At 42.2% G+C, this 23469-nt stretch overlaps 1 protein-coding gene across 1 annotated transcript in view; it reads left to right on the forward strand.

Annotated features, from left to right (window-relative positions):
• pikfyve (phosphoinositide kinase, FYVE finger containing) overlaps window positions 1-23469 on the forward strand; it is a 58778-nt gene that overhangs the window by 26718 nt on the left and 8591 nt on the right. The window contains exons 2-30 of the mRNA XM_085374050.1: window positions 2233-2429; window positions 3999-4154; window positions 6239-6348; window positions 7224-7395; window positions 7632-7839; window positions 9201-9227; window positions 9451-9540; window positions 10754-10910; window positions 11013-11170; window positions 11679-11790; window positions 12028-12175; window positions 12414-12578; window positions 12974-13033; window positions 13117-13246; window positions 14608-14788; window positions 14918-14992; window positions 15124-15231; window positions 15317-15457; window positions 16499-16625; window positions 16706-17583; window positions 17684-18082; window positions 20066-20166; window positions 20253-20324; window positions 20425-20596; window positions 20832-21010; window positions 22235-22348; window positions 22613-22721; window positions 22793-22947; window positions 23062-23158. Coding sequence (XP_085230176.1) covers window positions 2246-2429; window positions 3999-4154; window positions 6239-6348; window positions 7224-7395; window positions 7632-7839; window positions 9201-9227; window positions 9451-9540; window positions 10754-10910; window positions 11013-11170; window positions 11679-11790; window positions 12028-12175; window positions 12414-12578; window positions 12974-13033; window positions 13117-13246; window positions 14608-14788; window positions 14918-14992; window positions 15124-15231; window positions 15317-15457; window positions 16499-16625; window positions 16706-17583; window positions 17684-18082; window positions 20066-20166; window positions 20253-20324; window positions 20425-20596; window positions 20832-21010; window positions 22235-22348; window positions 22613-22721; window positions 22793-22947; window positions 23062-23158 — 4785 coding nt within the window. The 5' untranslated portion in view covers window positions 2233-2245. The remainder of the gene's footprint in view (window positions 1-2232; window positions 2430-3998; window positions 4155-6238; window positions 6349-7223; window positions 7396-7631; window positions 7840-9200; window positions 9228-9450; window positions 9541-10753; window positions 10911-11012; window positions 11171-11678; window positions 11791-12027; window positions 12176-12413; window positions 12579-12973; window positions 13034-13116; window positions 13247-14607; window positions 14789-14917; window positions 14993-15123; window positions 15232-15316; window positions 15458-16498; window positions 16626-16705; window positions 17584-17683; window positions 18083-20065; window positions 20167-20252; window positions 20325-20424; window positions 20597-20831; window positions 21011-22234; window positions 22349-22612; window positions 22722-22792; window positions 22948-23061; window positions 23159-23469) is intronic.

Here is a 23469-nt window from a genome sequence, read left to right on the forward strand (position 1 = left end):
TCATAGTTTCCGCCTACAAAAAACAACTAATTCGTTAAAAGACATTTCAAGATACTTGTAATTATAAAGTCAATATGCTACAATTAAAATCTGGTGATATAAGATACGTAAAAGGTATTAGTTTAGGTAGTTAATAGCGAGCTAGTGGCTAACTTTGACGACTAGTGAAAAAAAATGTGGAAAATGGTGATGGATATCTGTGCAGTCTATGAGCGTATCCAAAGACAGCAATCTTTAGCTCTTTGATGGGGCTGAGGGCTTGGTCGTGTCAGGACACTGTAGTGACGCTTCGGCCTATTTTGATCACATGATAAGGTGGTGGATGTGGTGCCTCTGCTACTTCTGCTTTCACTACTAGTATCTAAAATGGCTTGTATTGCAAACTCAAAGTCCGTGGCCTTCTTGAGTAGGTAAGTAAAAAAGAGATTGGTATCGGCTTTTAAGCTTTGATCACGGAGAATTTTAAGAAGCGGATGCGGACCAGCCGAGAGTCTTTCTTGTCACGAGGTCGAGTTCATGTGTGGGACCGTCAGCGATCAAATGTTAGATATGTCAGCTTTAGGTTGCAACAGCAGTGTGTGAAAGGAGATACAAAGATGTTGTTCCCGTTGATGAAAAAAAAGAAATTTCAGAATTACAGAAAAAAAATCAAAGTAAAAAACCTGATAATTTCTTCTTTATTTTTTTTTTTTTTTTATTTTTTTATTTTTCTTCTTTTTTGGAAGTGATAATTTCTTCTTTATTAGCAGACTCTTTTCCAAATATACTATTTGAAAGAAATTAAACAGGTTGCCCTAAAATGTGGACTTCCTTGTTCACTGTGGTATACATTGAAATGGTTGCTGGAGTTGAGTGGTTACACCACAGAGTGAGGATCTGAGCTCTTGTTTTGAAGTTTGCAGTCACAAGGTTGTGTGTCATCAGTTTCAACATTGGTGGTGATGGTGTTGGGCATACAGACTTCCTGTCACCACTATTACAATTGTTGGTCACGCTGAGCCTATTTCAACAGGTTTACTGGGTACAATCTGAGGGGACCCAGCATGGATAAATTATCCTATAACACAGACTCAGTACAGACTCAGCTACCAGGTCATGCAAATTGTATACACTGCACATACCCTCCCTAAGCAAAGACTTTGGTTGCACAATAACACAAGGATTTAAAGTCACCACTAAGGATGGAAAAGTCAGAAAATGAATAGAAGGAGACACAAAAGCATAAAGCTCAACAGTTTTCATCTTGTTTTCAATGTCAGGCTGTAATTGTAGTTTTTAATGCCCTAAAGTTGGGCATTTTGACATTGGAGTCTTTGGATTTGACTTGCTTATGGTGAGTAGCTACGTGAGGAACTACCATTCTGGCAGGTCTGTCTTGGCTTCATTTTCAGCCTGGAGTTTGCCACTTGGCATATTCCTGCTATTTCTGGTCATTCAATAAATAAACATATATGTTATGCTTGAGGAAATGAAAAGCAAAAACAAATGGCTAAAATACTTTTATTACCATGGTCATCATTTTTTCCTTTTTCCTGGGTAGCTTATCCCTGTTAGCATCCACTAATATGTGGTTAAATATCTCATACCAAGTTTTAACTTTTGATAGCCATCAGCAAGCTTCTGGTATAATTCTGGCTGAATATTTAACCACTCTTCTTGACAGAATTCATTTAAATTTGTTGGCTTCCTGCCACAGAACTGGCTTTTAAGCATAGTTTTAAGTATAGGACTTTGAGAAGGCAATTCCAGCAGCTCAATATTAACCTCCTTTGTCCATGGTAAAATCAGCTTTGATGTATGTTTTGGATCATTTTCCTGTTGGAACACCCAGCTGTGTCTAAGTTTAAACTGTCAGAAGCCCTCGGACAGTTAGACCCTTTCAACCAGTCCGAAGATGTTAATTGTAAACTGAGAGGAGCTTAAACAGCTTGTTTCAGAAAGTGGACAAACTGTAAGATATATAAGGATTATTTTGAACTTTGAATCATGCAAAACTGCTCTCGTAGAAAAACAGTGTAGTCCTTGAAATGTGTAATGTGTATTAGATGACAGAGCGTGCAATTTGATTGTTTTTAGGCAGGGTAGGTGCAAGAATCTTGGAATTAAAATAGTCAGCAGTTACTGATATTTTTGCAGGTAAGTTTCTAGGAACTGACTAAAGACTGAATAAGCTAAATGTGTTCTTGCTTACATGTGCATTCTTCAGTGCATACCTTTTTCCCTCTATGGCAGGAGGAACAGTGACATGGCTACAGATGACAAGTCCTCGTCCTCATCCTCAACGGACTGGAGCGTGGAGCCAGCTGGCATCTCACCCACCAGCCCCTCCCACCTGACTCACTTCAAGCCACTGACTCCAGAGCAGGATGAACCTCCCCTCCGCTCTGCATACAGCTCCTTTGTCAACCTGTTTCGGTTTAACAACAAAGGTGAGGAAATGCACAATATAATCAAATAGAAGCACAAGAATTTCACTTGAGTTAGTCCAAAAGCTACACTCTGTATTGATTTTTATTTCTTTAATGTTTGAAAGTTAGAGAAAAGTGAGACCGCTCACTGATTAACAGAGATTACATATAGATATTTTGCCTACCACTGTAAACACAGTGTGATAAATCTGTAGTGGAAATTACATCTTACAGTATTTTTGACTCGACACAATATTTTATAGAAGATGTTTATCTGAACCGGAGCCAGGACCCAGTTAGCTGCACAAGTCATGAATTAAAATTCTCCAATAAGTCTGGTCCCCTAATTTTAGTCATGTGATGCAGTCATGTGACCAGTTGTTTTGTTTGCTCTGAGTTTTGACAGCCCTATTAAAGATTAATATGAGTGTGTACATGCTCCAGATAGCTTTTCTTCAAATTCTTTAATTCTCACTCACTTTTGCAACTTTGTACTTTTTTTTTTTTTTTGTTACTCACAGCAACAACTCCACCTCATTGTTACGGTAGTCCATTTAAAAAACTCGGTGCTTTTCCTCGACATTTTGCCGCGACGTTTCAAAGAGCCGGAAAGTAAATAAACGGCAGTCGAATCGTCTTGCGTCTCACGCATGCGCAGTACTGGAACGTAAGCGTTTTCGGCTGTTTCAATGTGGACGCGCAACTCTGTGAAAACAACTGAAAACGATAGTGTGGACGTGGAGCGTTTTCAGATGAAAACGCTGTTTTCAAACGTATATTTGATCATTTTGAATTGGCTGCCAGCAACATATATAACAAAACAAGGGGCAACAAACTGGAGAAGTTGTGTAATATTGAACACATCAGTAATATTGCATTTCAGAAAAGCTGATGCGTTCACTACTCTTGTTAACCGGTACATAATTTGATTACAGATTCAGAAATTTCCACACAAAGAAGAGTTTTTATACATAAGGGACAGTGAAAGTCCCGTGACGGCTGTGATCTGTGTGACTGTTGTAGAAATCACAGCACAGACTCAGGGGTACTCCTCTAAACCGCTGTCAGTAAAAGAACTTCAGCACTGCATATGCAAATGTCTCATGTTAAGATTTTACCATGCAAAGAGTTTAGTTAAAAACTTTTTGCATGGTTTAGTTAAAATGGAGCTATTAAACTACCCTGTCATCTGACCAGTTGAAATCCGTTTTTTGTTGTTGTTGTTGTTGTTGTTGTTGTTTTTTTGCATCATTCTGTTTGTTATCAGCACACAGTTAAAGAGTGAATCCGATAGAGTGCCTTATTGCACCCGGCCCATCTGTGAAGGCGCCTCTATTGCTCAACAAAATATGCAGATTTTGGAGTCACATGAGTCTGTAGTAAAAGAGGTTGGATTCACTCACATTAGAGAGAAACCTTTTTGTGGTTGCATTTAATGCATTTAATTTTCTAATATCCTGATCTTTAGACTGAACAACAGTCCTTTACTGTCAGATTTCTTATCTTGAAATTGATGACTTTTTACAATTGGCTTTGATTTAACTGCAAACTACTGGACTTAATTATTCAGCACATTCTCTGTGTGTTCAGATGAGGGACGCCCTCCTTCAACAGCCTCAGAGAAGCCAGACATTCCAGCCCCTTCTCCTCAATCAGAGAGGAGAAGCTGGTCCACCAGTCCCTCTCACTCGAGGACGCATCGAAAGCAACATCCCGACCACTACAGACGCACCTCAACAGCCTCAGGTAAAAGTCACACACTGGACACTTCCTGATATTCGAGACAGGTTTGGTTTTTTTATGCTTACAAATTAGTCAAACTCTTTGAAAGCTTTCAAATTCAGCTCCACACTCTGTTGAAAATGAACAGATAGCTGTGAGACGAGAAGAACAGGATCATTTCCAGTGCTGCAAACCTCTTAAACATTTTGATCTTGTGCAAAACCAATAAAACATGTTTTATTGTCACAAGATCATAAAATGCATTTCACAATATTGAATTGAACTGCATCCTGCATTTGGTTCCAGTTTTTGATGGGGAAGAATAATAAGAGTCGTCTCATCCAATAAAGCAACAGAAGCAACAACCATATTGCATATTATAACATAAGAATACAAACAAGTCATTTGCCTGTCACGGGCTATAGTGTCTGCACGTGTTGTGGTTGTGATGATCAGTACAACTGATAAGGTTTTTGTCTTCTCAACTAAAATGCTGAGTAAATATTATTGTGTGGTCTGTTCTGGTAAGACTGCTTGGCTGTCATCTGTGAAGAAACACTGCACACTCCTTAAACACTGTTAGTTTTGTACATGCCAACAATGACACTTAAATGACAACAAAACACTGATTCAAACAAAGGAAATTTATAAAGAATTCATAGAAGTGGTCAGGAAAGTGGAGCAAAAATAAAGCTCATGGCAGGAAAAAAGTGTCTGTCTTGTTGTTTTTTGTGATTAAGTTAAAATGTCTTCTGCCTGACGACACCACCAAACTCCCCTAATTACAGTTTCAGAGGCAAAAAACATGTTCTGTGTAAACCTTTATTAGTGTTAACTCAGTAGAGAAACAGGTGTCTGACTAGAAATGTCTTTGTTAATGAAGCACCAGCTTCTGTGTTTCTTTTTTTGAACGAAAACCTGCAGATTTGAATGTGAGTTGATCACAGAAACAATTCTGTGAGCGTTTGTGTAACTGTCTTGATGCATGCTCAATCATCCAGGTAAGTAAGTGCCAAAAAGTTGATTCTGTTCATCTGGACGTAGTGTTTTCAGACGAAGTGACTTCTTCATCCAAGGACTGAAGAAGTCACTTGGATGAGTGACCAAACGTTTCTCCCACTGAAAACGTTACATCCAGAAGAACAGAATCAACTTTTTGGTGTTTGTGTAACTGGTTGTGTTTGAAATCATTCCCTGCTGCTTGTGTCAGGGGTTCTGTGTGGCAGACGAGATATGAACTCATTGGCAAAATGACACAAACACTTTTGGAAACTTGTCGAGTCACTTTGAATCATGTCACTGTCATGCAGTGAAGTTGTGACAAATCAGCATCAACAAGTTCCTTCTTCCTCACAGTGCGTGATGGTATACAATCCCTGGATAGTGACCTGCTCAGAAGAGCTTTCAGAGCACCGTATTTACACTTACTGTACGATCAGACGGCAATACAAAATATCTAATGGAAGTGAGTGATTTGGGACACAGCCATTGTTATGTTGGAAAGAGAAAACAAAAAAATGATGCACATGAGCGCTGTAACATCCATTCTCGTGTCTTTTCTGATTGCAGTGGATTGGCCAGGTGAGGGCTCTTCTGCACTGTGTGGTTTTACTAAAGCTATTTTGTCTGGACTGTAGCTGCTCAGTCTGAAAAAATAGCCTGTGTGTGTGTGTGTGTGTGTGTGTGTGTGTGTGTGAGATTTGCCTTTTAAAACAAAGCGCTTCCTTTTAGTGTTTGGTTTGCCTCTCAGGTACTAATAATTGGAATGTAATTTGTTATGATTGATTTTTAAGCTAACATTTCTAGTCATCATGCTTTTTTGCCAAGTTATTTATTTTTTGTTTTTTTATTTTTTTATTAACTTGGATTGTGTCATGTCACATTTGCAACTTTAAAGGTAGTTGTTCATTGTCAAATGTTTCTCATTTAGCTGTGTAATTACATTACCTAAGAGAAGCCAATGTAGCATTTATTCAGATTAAATATATATATATGTATTTTCTTTTTTAAAAGAGGAATATTTGACAATGCGGCAGGACTTATTTATAGACTTATTTATTGTGCTCACTTGTTCTGTTTGTTCATTTGTTTGCATGGATGATTTTTAGAGGGAAGCGGGAAATCTGTTGCATCTCTAAGTAATCATGACCCTCGTACTGCTGTGCAACTTCGCACTGCACTGAAGCGGCTGAAGGAGATCATGGAGGGAAAGAGCCAGGTAAAACAAACTCCTCTATATTTGGAAACATTTGTTTACCTTTGGTATTTCATTATAATATGCCTTTTCTAGGAAAAGTGTGAATGTTCAGTCCAGTTCAAAGGTTTTGAGCGCTAAAAGTGAACTGAGTTTGTCTGTTTTTAATCAACAATGTCATAAATATGGCCCAAGCCATGCAATACCTCTCTAGGGCTGTGCCATATCATCCTCGATAATACAGTAAGCATCTTTACCCGATGCAAAAACAGCATATTGCAAAGTTTTTGTTGTAGCGATGCCATGCATTTATCTTCCCCATTGTGCACAACAATAAGATAACCCTGGTGTACATAAAACAGAGCACACTACTACAAATGATGTCACTGAAGCACTTGGTAGTATGACCAAACACTGGATGGAAATGACTGCAGTTACATGGTGGGAAAGCAGGGCCCAAGATATGACATTATGTCACAATCTTGCACAACTCCTGAAGACAGGGTTAGCTTATTTTAGTTATTATTGAACTACAGTGTTCAGTAGTAATTTTGTACTTTTACTGCTGCATAATGCTGCTGCATTTTTACTTAAATACAAAGGTGGTAAAGCTTCTGGGCTGCTATCCCTCAAGACTTTCTCCTTTGAAGCAATGTACTATCTGGGATTGTAACATCTAGTTCTTTTATTGAATGAGAATGCTGCTGGGACCTTTTTTTTTTTCTTTTTTTTTTTTTTAAGAGAATTAGGAAGTGAATTAGGAACTCAATTTTTCCCTATATTATCAAAAATGTGGTTCTTGCAAATTTCCTTGGACTATCGTGATGTCATCTTAAGGTCATATCACCCATACGTCTCTGTGGATGAAAGCAGCATGCTGTGATGTTGTCCCCCTTCAGGACAGCGATCTGAAGCAGTACTGGATGCCAGATAGCCAGTGTAAGGAGTGCTATGACTGCAACGAGAAGTTTACCACCTTTCGCCGCAGACATCACTGCAGGCTGTGTGGGCAGATCTTCTGCAGCCGCTGCTGCAACCAGGAAATTCCCGGAAAGTTCATGGGCTACACAGGTAGGGTCCAGATATTACTTGGTTACGAATGTATCAGAAAACTGTTTGTAATCCACCAGAATATCTTGCATTGTCATTTTACATCATCCTACATTAATGTTAACCTTGGTGGAAACGTTCCTCTATCTAAGCACTCGTGACACTTTTGTGAGAATAATTCCTCCCATTTCTATTATCTGTCACTCTTTCCTTCTTTACGCCTCTTCCTGTCTTGGTCGGCCTCTCTGTGTTGCCAGGAGACCTGCGGGCGTGTACATACTGCCGTAAATTAGCATTAAACTACGCTCACTCAGCTGACTCGGGCTCCATCGGCGAGGATCTGAGCGCCTTGTCTGACTCTCCCTCCTCTGTGTGTGTGCTGGAGCCCAGTGAACCACGGACGCCATTGGGTGGGCGCAAGTCCAGCAGGAACATCTTCCTTGAGGAGGACCTGACCTGGCAGAGGTGACACAAATGCACACTTGGTGGCAAGTTATATCTGAGAAATTTTAATTTACATACCCAGATGGAATTGAGCTTGTAATATACTGTATGTAAAACCTGATTTCTGGCACTTATGTTTGAATGATTTCCAGTTGAGTTTGAACAAACGCAGGTAGAATACAGGCTTTCTGCATGATTCCTTCACTATCAGCTCTGAACTGATGGTTACAGTCAAAGAGTCAAAAAAGTGTCCTCCTGTCTTTTCCTGACCACTCTTATAAAAATACTTCATGTTGTAAAGTTTGAGTACTCACAGGGACATAAAAGAAGAGACACGCACTGCTCAGAGAATCAGACTGGGCAGTCATGTGACACCTGTTTTTAATGCTGCTCTGATGAGGGCTACTGGAACAAGGCTTTACATAGACATGGGAACATGGAAGTGTTGGAATGCTACTATGCCAGCCAACTCAGAGACTTGGCTGGCACATGTAGTAACTATGAATGAGAACAAGTCTGTAATGACTATGAAGTACCTGGTAGCTCATTAGAAGAAACCTGCTGTCAAAGCAGGAGATTCAGAGGAATAAAAGTGGTCAGTATGGACATAATGACCCAACCCTGGTTAGAAGAGAGCAGTGTGGCTGAGAGAGATGATGCTTAACCACCTGCAGCAACAGATGTATCTATTGAGGGCGCAGCTCCCCCAGCTCACCGACAAGGCCCTGTCAGAGGAGATGCTTCAATCCAATTCAGTTTTATTTATATAGCACCAAATCACAACAACAGTCGCCTCAAGACACTTTATATTGTCAAGTAAAGACCCTACAATGGCAATCGGACACTGTTTGACTGTAGCCCAGTTCCTCCTGCCTCCACGCTGCACCTCCAGCCGTCATACTTCTTCCTGTTCACTAAAGTCTGTCATGAAGGGTCCGTCTCTTAGTGGAATCATGCTGTTTGATGTCTGCTCATCTTTTCCTTGCTGGATTTTCTGCTTCAATGTGAAGTTTGTAGATTCTGTACTATGTGCTTGGTTAAGACCCATCAAGCTGAATCATATTGCACATGCCTTTAACATGTGATTCTAATTATTTAAGAATCTGCTTAAAGCATAACTAATCTCAACTTTCCTTTTGAAAAATGGTTGACGATCTTTTTTTTTTTTTAAAAAGATATCTTTAGCGTGCACAGAACAGACCAGACAAATTGTTAAATGAGTCTTCAAAGACTTATCTGTTTCAAACTTTCTCCAAGCATATGTGCATTTTACAACTTGTGCTTGTTTGGTTGCAGTTTTAAGCCTGTGTGCTCCCCTGCTTTTTCTCTGTCAACTTCCTTCAAAGAAAATCTGTTTCCTCTCTCTCTCTCTTCTGGCATAGAAAAACTCCTATTGGGATGAGAAAGACGTGAGTCTTGCTGTTTGTTTCATTCTTTTTCTTTTCGTTTCTTCTTTTTTTCCACATATGTCTCAGCTTTAGCGGTCAGTTAGCAGAGGCTAATGCTTTCTAGCTCTGTAAAGAAAATAGTCTTCTGCATTCTGAAATCTACTGATCATAAATGTGGGTGGAGAACAGAAAGGAAATGCAAGGACTGCAGGAAGAGTCTAAATCCAAGTTTGTGTGTTTTTAGTATGATTCACCAGGAGCCTCAGAACAGCGGCCTCACTTCAAGGCTGACCACACTGCAGGAAGACGTAGGAAAATCACCTGTGAGGAAGAGGTCAGTCGCTGCTTTTTGTTTGCTTGTACAAATTACATTATGCACAGTGTGTTCCAGCCTCGTTCCGCACAGGTAAAGAAGAATTTTGGTTTTCTCCGTGTTTTCTTCATGCCAGCAGGGTCTGAAGTTTTTTGTTTGTTTTTTTTAGATCACCTCAATCTTTATCCAAAAACAACAAGCTATCCAGATCATTGCCACATCGAATAATTCTGTTTCCTACTTCATTCCTACATTTCTCTGTCTCCATTTGTTACTGTTATTTTTGTTATTATCGTTCAGTCTTCATTTAGTAAGGTCATCTAATGGAAATTGAGTTCTAGGACTGGATTTTCCAAAGCTGCAGTCACACTGGGGGAAACAGTTATTGTAGACTGTGGCACAAACAGAATTGCTGTGACTGAGTGCGAAGAGCTTGTGATCTTGTTGCATTTTAAATGGTTGCTTTGAAGCCAAGGGTCAGGGCTGCGACCACTCTGAGACAGTTGCTGTCTTCAAAGAAACTTTGGTGCATCAAGAGGACAATAAAATATCAATAAGTCTGAGTCAGACTGCTGTCAGTTTGAGATTGAATTGAGTTAATTTGGTAATTCCACGCATCTGTTTGTGGTAACAATTGTAATACACTGGTGAAAAGCATAGTAGTATTTCTGTCTATTGCAAATATGTTGCCACGTACATGCACATAAATTCACACTAAACATAAATCCACACGAGTCCTGCCAGAACCTCCGAGATTTGAAATCAAATTTTCTCCACCAATAGTGACGTTGCTGCAGGACAGCAGCTGCACTGCAAAAACACACACATGCTCAGCAACCTATACGAGTATTACTAGAATGCAAGCAGTTGAACTGAGTCGTTTGTTGCGACTGAAGTTGGGCTCGTCGGTGCAGACTGACTCAGAGTGATTTCAGGGAGTCAGTGTTTCTAAATAAGACAGGAATTATTTTTGATAACTGTCACCAGTTTGTCTGAGAGTGTTTCCACTCACTGCAACATGAAATATTGAGATCATGACCAGAGAAGTAATTTTCCAGAGGCAACACAGTTAATTGTATCTTCTGTTCTTAGCAGTAGAAGTTTATAAAAAAAGATTATTGAGCTCAGTTTTTCAGCTTATTTGTGTCTCAGTCCAGAACAACCTTGGGTAAAAACATCTGTACAGTTTAAATAGCTAGAAGCCATGAATGTGAGTGGTTCCCGTTTCTCTCAGATCTGCCAGTGTGACCACCATGACGCTGGATCGCTCTGTATCCTCTATGGTGCCTTCCTACGACAGCTCAGTCAGCCCGCCAACCAGTCGATCCATGTCGGGGACCAAGAGCGGCACCAAGCTGGACCACAGTGAGGAGGAGCGAAAGATCCTGCTGGTAGCTGATTTTTCCTTTCTCTTCTTCTGATTTCATGGTTCACGGTTCCTCGTTGTTGTAACACCATCTGAGTGATGCCAACCAGTACAACATGTCTTGTAGGATTCCTCTCAGCTGAAGGATCTGTGGAAGAAAATCTGCCACAATAGCACAGGAATGGAGTTTCAGGACCACAGATACTGGCTCAGGACTTACCCAAACTGCATTGTGGGAAAGGAGCTTGTCAACTGGCTGCTGAGAAATGGAACCATCTCCACCAGGTACGATTGCATTGGAGCAGGGCTGAGGAACTCGAGGCCTCGAGGGCCAGTGTCCTGCAGGTTTTAGATCTCACCCTGGGTAGACACACCTTAATCAAATGATTAGTTCATTACCAGGCCTCTGGAGAACTTCAAGACATGTTGAGGAGGTCATTTAGCCATCTAAATCAGCTGTGTTGGATCAAGGACACATCTAAAACCTGCAGGACACCGGCCCTCGAGGCCTGGAGTTGGACACCCCTGCCCTGGAGAAACAACAATGCTTATTTTCTTCTAGTGCGTTAAAGGTGTGTGTTTCATAAACATCGTTGGACAGGTCTTTGGCATCTGCATCTGCATGCACATGATTAGGAATTCTTCTAAAAGTTTCTAATAGTTTGGTAAATTACTTTTTATGTGTACATGCATGAACGGTTGACTGACTTCCCCTGCTCATTTTGATAAAAATATATTAACATGTTAAAAGCTGCTCTCTCTCATGTTTTACTCCGGTTTTTCCATGTTGCAGGGCACAGGCTATTGCAATAGGCCAGGCATTAGTAGACGGTCGCTGGATCGACTGCGTCACACACCACGACCAGCTGTTCAGGGACGAGTATGCACTCTACCGACCTCTTCAGGTGAGAGCTGCTTCCTGCTGATACGCAAAGCCTGCAGATAGTGAGGGAAAGCCGAATTACAGAAATATTTTAGGATACCGTCTAAGTTGTTTTACATTTGCTGTAATCCGCATTGACTCATTGCAGCAGTGATATTGATTCAATGGGGTGGGCTTGATTGCTCCAGGGGGTCATATCACTGATTATTTCAGTGAAGGTTAATGTGCAGACTTTGACGTCACGCTGTTTGATCTTTAGAGCACCGAGTTCTCAGAAACCCCATCTCCAGACAGCGATAGTGTCAACTCACTGGAGGGACATTCAGAGCCATCTTGGTTTAAAGACATCAAATTTGATGACAGCGACACAGAGCAGCTTGCAGATGAGACTGAGTACGCCATGCCCAGTACGTATCTGTGTGACACTTTATTCAGTGTTTTATCTTTGCAACTGAAGCCTCTTTGCATGGGGTTTGGTTTTAATGAATGTAAATATGTTGCAAACTGTGGGAGATTTTTGTATTTCTACTAATTTTTTAATTGACACATGTCATCTACAAGCTCTCACATTTTACACCGTATTTACCTTCATATCGTTTCTCTGCATTCCAATCTGTGTGTGTGTGTGTGTATGCATGCATCTAGACTCTGCCAGCCCCAGCAAGAGGACGTCAGTTAGCAGTTCCCATTCTGTGGTGGATAGTGACTCCGCCGCCTCTATAAACCTTAACATGGAGCAAAACAATGTCAACTTTCATGTTAAGAAGCAGTCCAAATATCCACACGTGCCTCCTGCTGCTGAGCAGAAAGGTAAATATTCCCTGCTGCGATATGACCTGTACGTGAGGATCCTTGGCCACAGTGACATCGTCTGTCATTAGGAGTTTGTAAATTGGCCATAGGTGTGAATATGAGTGTGAATGGTTGTCTGTCTCTTTGTGTTAGCCCTGCGACAGTCTCTGCAATGAAATTGTTTTGTGAAGCAAAGTATTTATGCTGGGTCTGTGGTAGAAGCAGGGCCTATTTTCTTCCACAGAAGTGCAGATAACATGCAGGTAATTCCACGTGCTGTCTCAGTTTTTTGTGCTGATGGATTTCATTTCCTGTTTTTTAGATTTTTTAACAAAAGGAAATGCCTGAGTGAAAATCTAATAGTTGTTTGGGAGTGTTTAAAAATAACACTTTCTTTTTGTTTTTTTAAACAGAATTTCTTTTGTCCGAGGATGGAGTGCAGAACATTGTCATAACTGATGCATTCATCAAAGGTACGAACTCTGCAGATCCTCACTGATTTAATTAGTAACTCACTGGCATATCTGACTAGGCAAACTTATTATTCTTGCCACAGAGTCTCTGTTCAACCGTCGTGTGGAGGAAAAGGCTAAAGAGATGATGTTCACCCCACTGGGTTGGCACCACAGCTCTTTGGATCAGCTCAGAGAGGAAAACGGGGAGAAGAAGGCCATGGAGAGGCTGCTGTGAGTGGATATGGCACCACTGTGATTATAGAGCAATAGTGTCAAAACTAGGGCTGCAAACCACAAACTACCAGTTTGCATTCACTATTTACTTGCTATAGAATAGTCATTTGATATTGGCATGTAATAGATATAGACATATAACATTAACTCACAAGAAGAGGTACAAATAGATAAATAAATATAAACAAAAACACAAGTGTATCAAATTAAATCAGATGTAATTTAGGACACCATGTTCGAACCTAAGGGTGTCCATAAGTGGACATGGCACCAGGACACCCTAGGCTGCAGGTCGATGATCGATTTTGTCGATGACCAGACCTGCGGCCATATGTGCTGATAAAGAGAGGGGCTGAGCTGTCAACTGATCGCCACCTGGTGGTGAGTTGGATCAGGTGGATGCTAAACGTATAGTGAGAGTGCGCTGGGAATGCCTGGCAGAGGCCCCGGTCCGAGAGATCTTCGATACGCACTTTCGGCAGAGCTTCAACAGCTTTCCGAGGGAGACTGGGGACATTGAGCCCCAATAGGCCATGTTCTGCACCTCCATCGTCGAAGCCCCTGCACGGAGCTTGGGTCGTAAGGTGGTTGGTGCCTGTCGTGGTGGTATTCCCCGAACTAAATGGTGGACACCAGAGGTGAAGGGAGCCACCAAGCTGAAGAAGGAGTCCTATCGGGCTTAGTTAGCCTGCGGGACTGTAGACAGCCAAACAGAACGCAGCTCAGGCAGTGACTGAATCCAAAACTCGGGCGTGGGAGGAGTTCGGGGAGGCCATGGAAAAAGACTTTCGGACTGCCTTGATGAGATTCTGGCAAACCGTTAGGTGACTCACGAGGAGAACTGCTGCTGACTTAGACTGAGAACATTGTTGGGCGGTGGAAGGAAAGCTTCGAGGACCTCCACTGGCACGTCTTCCATAGTCTGGGGACAATGAGGAGAACTCGTCTATCTCTGGGGACGAGGTCACTGAGGCAGTTAAACAACTCCTTTTATGGCAGGGCCCCTGGCGTGGATGAGGTTCGCCCTGAGTTCCTGAAGGCTCTGGATATAGTAGGGCTGTCTTGGTTTATATGCCTCTACAATGTTGTGTGGACATCAGGGGCGGTACCTCTGGATTGGCAGAGACTGGGGTGATGGTTCCCATGTTTAAGGAGGGGGAAGTGTTCCAACTGTTCGGGGATCACAGTAGTCGGCAATAAGTCAGACTTTCAGGTGGGTGATGGATTCCAGAGAAGAATTCGGTAAAAATAAGGTAAAAAGCTCCAAAAAATGGTTTGAAGATGACAGTAACTTAGAAGGTAAGCTGCTGGCATTTCTACATGGTAGAAGGTTTCTAACCACCTGCCTGTCTGTTTAGTTCAGCCAACCACAGCCACATGATGGCGCTGCTGCAGCAGCTGCTCTATAGTGAGTCGCTATCTCTGTCCTGGCGGGATATCATCGTACCCGTGGTCCGGCAGGTCGTGCAGACGGTGCGGCCCGACGTTCGCAATTGCGATGACGACATGGACATCCGGCAGCTGGTCCACATCAAGAAGGTTGAAGCCAAACTTTAGCCGCAACCACTGTATTCATATTTTGTCTAATTAACTAAATAAACAGTATAGTCAGCTCTATGAGTAGCTGAGTTACATACAGTTATAACTGAATCTTTATTTGTGGTTCAGATTCCTGGAGGCAAGAAGTTTGACTCAATGGTCGTAAATGGCTTTGTGTGCACAAAAAACATCGCCCACAAGAAGGTAGGGTCAACTATTGTGATCATATGAATCTGCAGTTATATCAAGAAATACAGTAAAGGAATGTACCAGTTGTTGAATGAAATATGTGAAGAATAGCTGATGGTAAACTAATCCGTCTGACCTGCAACCAGATGAACCCCTACATCAAGAACCCCAGGATCCTGATGCTCAAGTGTTCCATAGAGTACCTGTACAGAGAGGAGACCAAGTTTACCTCCATTGACCCCATCGTCCTACAAGTGAGTCACTCCAGCAGTGAAACAGCAGAGGAAACGAGCCTTTTCTGTGCTTTTCTGAAAGAAGCTTTCTTTGTCTCTACCTCAGGAGCGAGAGTTTTTGAAGAACTATGTGCAGCGCATCGTGGATGTCCGTCCAAACCTGGTGTTGGTGGAGAAGACGGTTTCTCGTATTGCTCAAGACATGCTGTTAGAGCATGGCATCACACTGGTCATCAACGTCAAACCGGTCAGTTTAACGTCAGTGTTCCACTCGAAATATATAGTTTACTTTCTCTAGTTTTACCTTTACCAACAACAGTTTCACCATTAATGCCACTGTCACAGTGGCATTAATGGTGAACTGAGAAAAAAGTATTCATATAACATGTTGTATGCACATTTAATACACCGAGAAATAAAATTCTTTCAGTTGGTAAGATTATAAAATTTCTGTCACCTGCTCATTTTTATCACAGTTTTGGGTTTTGAGTGCAGCCAAAATCACAGCAGATTGGTAGAGGCATCACATCCTGCCTTGATAAATGTTGTGGAAAGGTGCTGGACATGCAGGTCTGAAATAAATAAATCACTGTGATGCACTTAGGTGGGCACTAAGTTAAATTTGTCAACTTTGAGATGTAATCTGCATGTAAAAAATGGATGTAGTCATGACGACTGACCAAATCACAACAACAGTCGCCTTGAGCTGCTTTATATTGTAAGGTAAAGACCCTACGATGACGCAAAACCCCATTAATCACATGACCTCTGTGATCCAGCACTTGGCGACACTGGATCTGAGAGGGAGATGCCTGTGACCATGTAAACGTTGGCAGTGTAACACATAACTTGTCGATCACAAGGTGGGACAGCCCCAAAGAATGCCATGTATCCCGTCTTCCTGTACTCTAAGCGGAAAGTGTTTACCGAGGTCATGGATCAAAGGAGCCGAAGGGTCATTTTCTCATAGACGTCGGTATAACCAGATTTCTCTTCGCAACCAGAGAAATTACCCTCTACTGTCTTTTTCTTAACTTTTGAGACTCATTTTTCTCCATCTTTAGTAAAAAGTCTGTGCTGTGAGATGAAACAATTGCTAGTGTATAATGTACGTGGTCACCTCATTGCTTCTTGACTTTTCTTGTGTGTATGCTCTTTTACTCTGATTCATACATTTTAAAGAAACAAAGCTTGGTCTGGAACATCATCATCATCTAATGGACCTGCTAGAAATGTCTTTGAGGAGATGTCTTTGCTCAAGTGTTCATTTTTTTCCCCTCCTTTTTAGCAAGTTTTGGACAGAGTGAGTCATATGACTCAGGGAGACCTGGTAATGTCCATGGACCAGCTCCTCACCAAACCTCGTCTGGGGACCTGCCACAAGTTCTACATGCAGCCCTTTATACTGGCAAACAGTAAGAAGCACACACTCCTCTCAGTGGACCCTGCTGCAATGATAGGTCATTGCTGTCATTCTCTCTCTTTGTCCTTCCAGGTGAGGTGAAGACATTGATGTTCTTTGAGGGCTGCCCTCCTCATCTTGGATGCTCCATAAAACTGCGTGGTGCTTCAGAGTACGAGCTGGCCAGGGTGAAGGAGATCATCATGCTGATGGTATGCGTGGCCTACCACTCCCAGCTGGAGATCTCGTTCCTCATGGATGAGTTCGCCATGCCGCCCAGCTTGGCACAAAGCACTTCGTTCCCCTGTCTGCTGGAAGGCGCCGCTGCTTCAGAGGAAGAGGAAGATGGAGAGAGTCCAGGGAGCGAGAACAATGAAGAGAGCCCAGGGAAAACTGCAGGAAGTGAAGATTCTGCATCTGCAGCACAGACTGAGGATGAAGGGCTTCTCTTAGACTCTTCATCTAAAAATGGAGACCTAGAAGCTCTCCAAGACAAATTGAACCCAAAATCACCTACCCCATCTGTCCGAAAGGATGAGGCTCCTGCAGAGACGAGGACCTCCTCTCCATTTTCCAACCCTCCTGCACCGCCCTTTTCTGTGTCCCCTCCATTCCTCATGGAAGAAGACCAAGAGATGACAGGCTCCAACACGCTGATCGCAGCATCTGATGGGGATATGGGGGGAGAGGCAACGCTGCTGAAGCAGGAGTCGTTAGGTTTAGAGGATGGTGATGGATCAGAGACACCAACTCCTAAGTTGTTCAGAGACCCCCTGCAGGATGACACGGGGATGTTTTTCGCAGAGCAGGTGGCTTCATCTGACGACCGCCTGAAGTCCATCTCTGCAGTGTTCAAGCAGGAGCTCAAGGACGTCATCCTGTGCATTTCCCCCTTCATCACATTTAAAGAACCATTCCTTCTCACACCAGCTGGCATGCACTGCCCCAGCAGGGACTACTTTCCTGAGCAGGTACCTTAGTTTACTTAGTTTCCTGCCTGCACTTTGGCGCTGTTTCCGAATTTTTCCCTGATTCACAGACCACTAATTTGAGTTTTTCCACGCCTTGTAGGTCTACCTTTCTCCTCTCCTCAACAAGGACCTGAAGGAACTGGACGTGCGGAGAAAACGGCAGCTCCTTAAAGACTCAGCCCCCTCCTCACTGGTTGGAGGACAGACCAACGGCGTTGTGCAACCAAGGCCCATTGAGTTCCTGCCTTGCCACAGTCTGACCAGCACCCGCATTGTAGAGCAGCTGAGCAATAGTCAGAATTTGGCCGAGATGTTGGCGGACTACAGAGCAAAGGGGGGTCGCATCCGGCAGAAAGAAACCCATGACCCCTTCAACTCTGCCGCAGCTGCTGCCAGTAGCCAGAGCCGGGGGGCTGATATACCAGGCAAACCATCAGTGAAGAGCGAAGGAGAAGAGGAGAGGCCGAGCAAACAGAGCGAGATGAACTGGGCCCCCAAGGTGAGCAACGTAAGGCCGATCATTCTTCACCAGAACAGAATTTCAAACCATCAAAATGTTTTAATCTGACACTGCCAAGCACAGTGAGACACTATTTGTTTAGCCTCCATATATTTGTAACTTCTGATAAATGATGTATGCTTGTGTGATGTGTATTTACTGCCTGAACATGAGTTCCAGCCTTGAGGTTTCAGTTTCTCAATCGTTATCTGGTGAATTCAGCTGAGGAACAGAATCTAAACAGATACTAAAAGTCTGATGTTGTTCCTTTGTGAAGTTGTCTATTGTTTGTTTATTTCCTTGTCATTATTTCTCAGAGGTTTGTTGAGGTGAACTAGGTTTAAATCTTCAAAAAGAGTATTTACTTGTAGATATTTAAAAACAACAGTTTGAAGGACACAGCCTACTAGGGTCTATTTAGGGCAAAAACATGTCCATATATGGAGCTATATTGATACAAATGCTCTTATCATTTAAAATATTTTCTCACCACACACCAAATTTCAATCAGAGGAAATGCAGAGGAAAAGGTGGGTTTAGTGCACAAGATTCTGTATTTGCCGTATTTGGGAATATCTTTCTTTGTGAAATTTTAGTGAATTGACTGTTGGAGGTTTAAATGAACTGCAGTAATGCAAACACACACTATGTGCTCAAAAGTCGGGCTGTGCGATATGACCAAATTCTCATATCCCGCTATAAGACATTTACCGTCTCGACAACGATATCTATTACAAAATTTTACATTTTGTGTAAATTCTGTGAATCTCAGGCAACTCGACTGTGTGAAGTGTTTTGAGCTGGGCTCGTGTACCTGGAGTCGAGTGTTACATAAGTTGAAACAGCCGCAGTTTTCTTTGTATTTATTACACAGCGTGCTGCGGGGAAAAGCCTGTTCTAAGGTTTATTTTTTAGCACCTGACGGCTCTTTTTAGCTTCTCTGTAAACACTGCATAGTATTTCGCGTGATTCGGTTTATTTTGAAAAATCTCAACAGGATCTACAGCTTTATGTGGAAAATAAGCAAGCGGACGGCGGGGCCACTCAATGGTTTTACCGTCGTTGTTGTTAATGACAAGGCATGAAAACAGTCGCTTGTCTGTCCGTAGTGTGGTTATATTAAATATAAGAGAAAGAGAGAAACTTAAGAAATTCTACAGTGACCCATCAAAACCATGAAAACATATTACCGTAAACAAACGATAGCGTAATATGAAACGATAGATGTTTTCATATCGTCATCCGATATATATCTTTATGTGGAACAGCCCTACTCAAAAGTACTGGGCGAGACCTTTGAATTCAGGTTTTTGCAGTTCAATTTAGGTATTTAAAATCAAGCAGCTGGCAACAGTGTCTGTCATTACAAGCATTAATAAAGAATGGGTGATTCTAAAGAGTTCACTGAATTAGAGTGCGATACTGTAACAGGATGCTTCTGTTGCCACAGGTCAGTTTGTGAAATGCCTTTTTTTTCTAGATATTTTACAATCAATGCTTTGAGTGGTATTGCAGACTGGATGCATGTAGGAACCAAAGCAACGCTGCCATGAAGTGGCAGACTCTATAAAGATACAGATGTTGTCACTGAGCGCTGACATCATAGTAAAAGTAAAAGCTGTGTTTCAAACCGCTTCCGACATTAACATCAGCACAAAACCGCTTCATGTCATGGGTTTTCATGGCTGAGCAGCATCTGTAGACGTCACGTGTAGGTGTCCCAGTACTTTTGACCGTATAGTATATTTGTAGTACAAATTGCTCAGCATTATGCTTGATGCTGTCACTGGTTCGTGTGTTTAGCTGCCTGTCTGTAGGGGTATTAGAAACGGCTGAACTAATGTGCAAAAGCACATTCAAGAGAACCTTTTAGTAGAAAGTGCCTTTGCATCCTAGTTGCACTGCTGAGCCAGGACTCCTCAGCTTTGATTTAAGAAGTGTATCGAGGTGTTTGAACTTATTCTTTACTTTTCTCATCCTCAGCTGGACTGCCTGAATCCCATCAACCATCAGAGGTTGTGTGTGCTTTTCAGTAGTTCATCTATTCAGTCCAACAATGCACCCAACCCCTGTGTCAGCCCATGGTAAACCGGTCATACAGAGATAACCTGTAAATATGATCCGAAATAAAAGAGAGAACCTGGAGTCACTGCCCTGTGTTTGTCAACAGGATTGTCACGATGGAGTTTTATGGCAAGAACGACCTCTCTCTGGGTGTTTTCCTGGAACGATATTGTTTCAGGTACGACAACAAAGACGTGCCTTAGATTAATGAGATGAGATTTAAAAAGTTGGATTCTTGGAACATGTTGTAATGTGTTTGTGTGGATGTTCACCTGCAGGCCATCCTACCAGTGCCCCAGCATGTTCTGTGAGACTCCCATGGTGCATCACGTCCGTCGGTTTGTGCACGGCAACGGCTGTGTGCAGATTGTGTTGAAGGAGTTGGACTCCCCTGTGCCTGGTTATCAGCACACAATTCTCAACTACTCCTGGTGCCGAATCTGCAAGCAGGTCAGTAACAGTTCAGATAGACCATCTGGGGCCTTACTGTATGGTGTGTGTGTTCGTTTTCTATGGTCGCGCAATTAATCAGTCAAAAGCAGCTTAAAGTGTCCTCTGCTGTGTTTGTATCTTAGGTGTACTCTGCCAAATGTGATGCCACTGAAAATTCCACTATTTGTATGAATGAATGAATGAAAGTGGTGACCCGGTCTTCTCACCATGCTTCTCTTCTCTCTGTCTGTAGGTGACACCGGTGGTTCCTCTCTCCAATGACTCGTGGTGTATGTCTTTTGCCAAATACCTGGAACTTCGCTTCTATGGTCACCAGTACTCCAGACGGGCTAATGCAGAGCCCTGCGGGCACTCCATCCACAAAGACTACCACCAGTACTTCTCATATAACCAGATGGTGGCTTCCTTCAGGTAGTCATTCACACTACTGCATTATAGCCATTATAGTGTCAAACAACAAATGGGTCAGAGAACAGAATGCAATGATCTCATGAATCTCATAAAACCTGTATTTTATTCACAGTTTACATGACGTTTACACCGGGAAAATGTTGCATTTTAAATTTGATGTCAGCAACAAGTCTGAAAAAAGTGGGGACAGGGCCATGTTTGACATCCACTCTTGTTTTAACAGTTCTTAAATGTTTGGTAACTGAGGCGAACAGTTGCTCAGCAGCCTTCTTTTGCCTATTTTTCATTTCATGATGAGCCAAATGTTTTCAGTATGTGAAGGTTCTGGACTGCAGGCAAGTTCAGCACCCGGACTCTTTACTACAAAACTATACTGTTGTAATACATGCAGTATGCAGTTCACTATTGTCTCGCTGCAATATGCCAGCAATTCCCTGCAGAAGACCTGCTCTCTAAAACTTGTATATACCCTTCCCAATGTGAAAGCTGCCAATTCCAGGTTACCTTTTGGATTTGTCTGACTCCAGAACAGTTTTCATTTTCTCCCGAGTCATTTTGAAACAAGCTTTGAGCTCTGGCTTCTGTTTAGCTTCTTCATTGCATGATAGAGTTGCGTTTGTGGATGGCATGGTGAGTTCACAGACGTGCAGTGACAGAATCATGCCTGTTTTTAACGCAGGGCCTCTGAGGACCTGAAGATCACAGGCATCCAGTATTGATTCTCTTAATAAAACAATGACGAAACACACACGTTTGACAATAATATACATTACACCACATCTCATGATAGACAGTACAGCTACTAAAGTACACAGACACACAAAAACACACATTTCAGTAATTTGTTGTTCACTCCCTTTTAAATCCAGTTTACAGGTTAATTGTGTTGTCCACCTTCTATACTCCATGGCCCAATAAATGTTTGTTTGCATGATTTGATTACTTCTTTGTAGCAATAGTAATTCTGATAAACACATAATACATAAATAGCACCAGAAACTGTACATATCCTTACCTTATAATTACCAAATTCCATCATAACTATTTATTGATAATATCTATGATAATAACCAGGAGTTTGGCCTTAATGTAGTAATTATTTACACATGGCTATTCATTTAAGTTAAAGTGTATTTGTATAAATGGTTCACAACAATACTTGTCTTAAAGCACTTTTAATGACAACAGTTTCAAATATGGGACTGTTTTTTCCTGTTTCTTCAGCTACACGTCTATAAAGTTGTTGGAGATTTGTCTTCCTCGGCCCAAGATCTTCATCAGGAACCTGGGACCATCCAAAACCAACCTGCAGCAGGACCTGAAGGACTTCACTCAGAAGTAAATACCACTGACCTAGCTTCAGCTCAAGAAATTAGTGTATTTCTACCACTACATCCTATGTAACAGCTGTAATGTTAAGAGAATTGCAGATATGAGATCTGATATACCTCAACTTCAGATAATTGATATGACTATTATGGAGGGTACCCTTTAGATTGTTACGGTTTTTACTTACTTAAACACCGGAACAAGGTCTCAGTGCATGAGGTAGGGGTGTAGTAGCATGTTTACAGTAACCTGCAAATATCCCCCCCCCCCTAGAGTCACACAGGTGTACTTGGCCATCGATGACCGCCTCACATCCCTGAAAACTGAAACCTTCAGTAAGACACGTGAAGAAAAGATGGAGGACATTTTCGCTCAGAAAGATGTAGGTTCTCCCCACATCAGCGTCTCTTGTTGCAGGGGGTGTCTTGGGCTCATGTTGGTATTTATGTGCAGATGGAAGAGGCAGAGCTGCGGAGCTGGATCGAAAAGCTTCAGGTTCGACTGCAGGTGTGCGGCTCAGATTCTCCTCAGCAGCTGCAGGCTGTTCTCGAGTCGCTGGTGGTGAAGAAACAGAGTCTGTGCGAGATGCTGCAGTCCTGGAACAGCAGGTGAGAGTCGGAGAATATCTGACACGTGCTTTATTACATCATCCATGCAATATAAATGTCATGTCACCATAGCAACACCAACACTTGGTTTTAATCCTGATTTCATACTTTCAGACTTCAGGATTTGTTCCAGCAGGAGAAAGGCAAGAAGCGCTTGTCTGTACCCCCCAGCCCAGGCAGACACAGGCCAAACACCACTGACGACAGCAAGGTCTGTAGCATCATTCAGTGAATGTTTGCATGCACTTCACTCAGTCACCCGTTTGCTTTACACGCTGTGTAGTCAGAGACCTGGGCTGTTTGTGTTTCTTAACCATGTAGTCTTGTCCTTACGACATAATGTTTTATAACTATGATGTAATATTATTGACTATAGTGACAGGAGTCAGCATCAGTATTGGGACACTGTGGATGGGTGGTGCATCCAAAACTCAACCTAAAAATCTGAGTTTACATCACTTTTCACAGAACAAAGGTTTTCAAGGTGTGAGGGACGCGTGAAAGGGACGTTCATGAAGGTTA

Source organism: Diplotaxodon limnothrissa, linkage group LG16 (genome assembly GCF_057381915.1).
Source record: "Diplotaxodon limnothrissa isolate DT_005_m linkage group LG16, D_limnothrissa_male_GT1.1, whole genome shotgun sequence".
NCBI lineage: Eukaryota > Metazoa > Chordata > Actinopteri > Cichliformes > Cichlidae > Diplotaxodon > Diplotaxodon limnothrissa.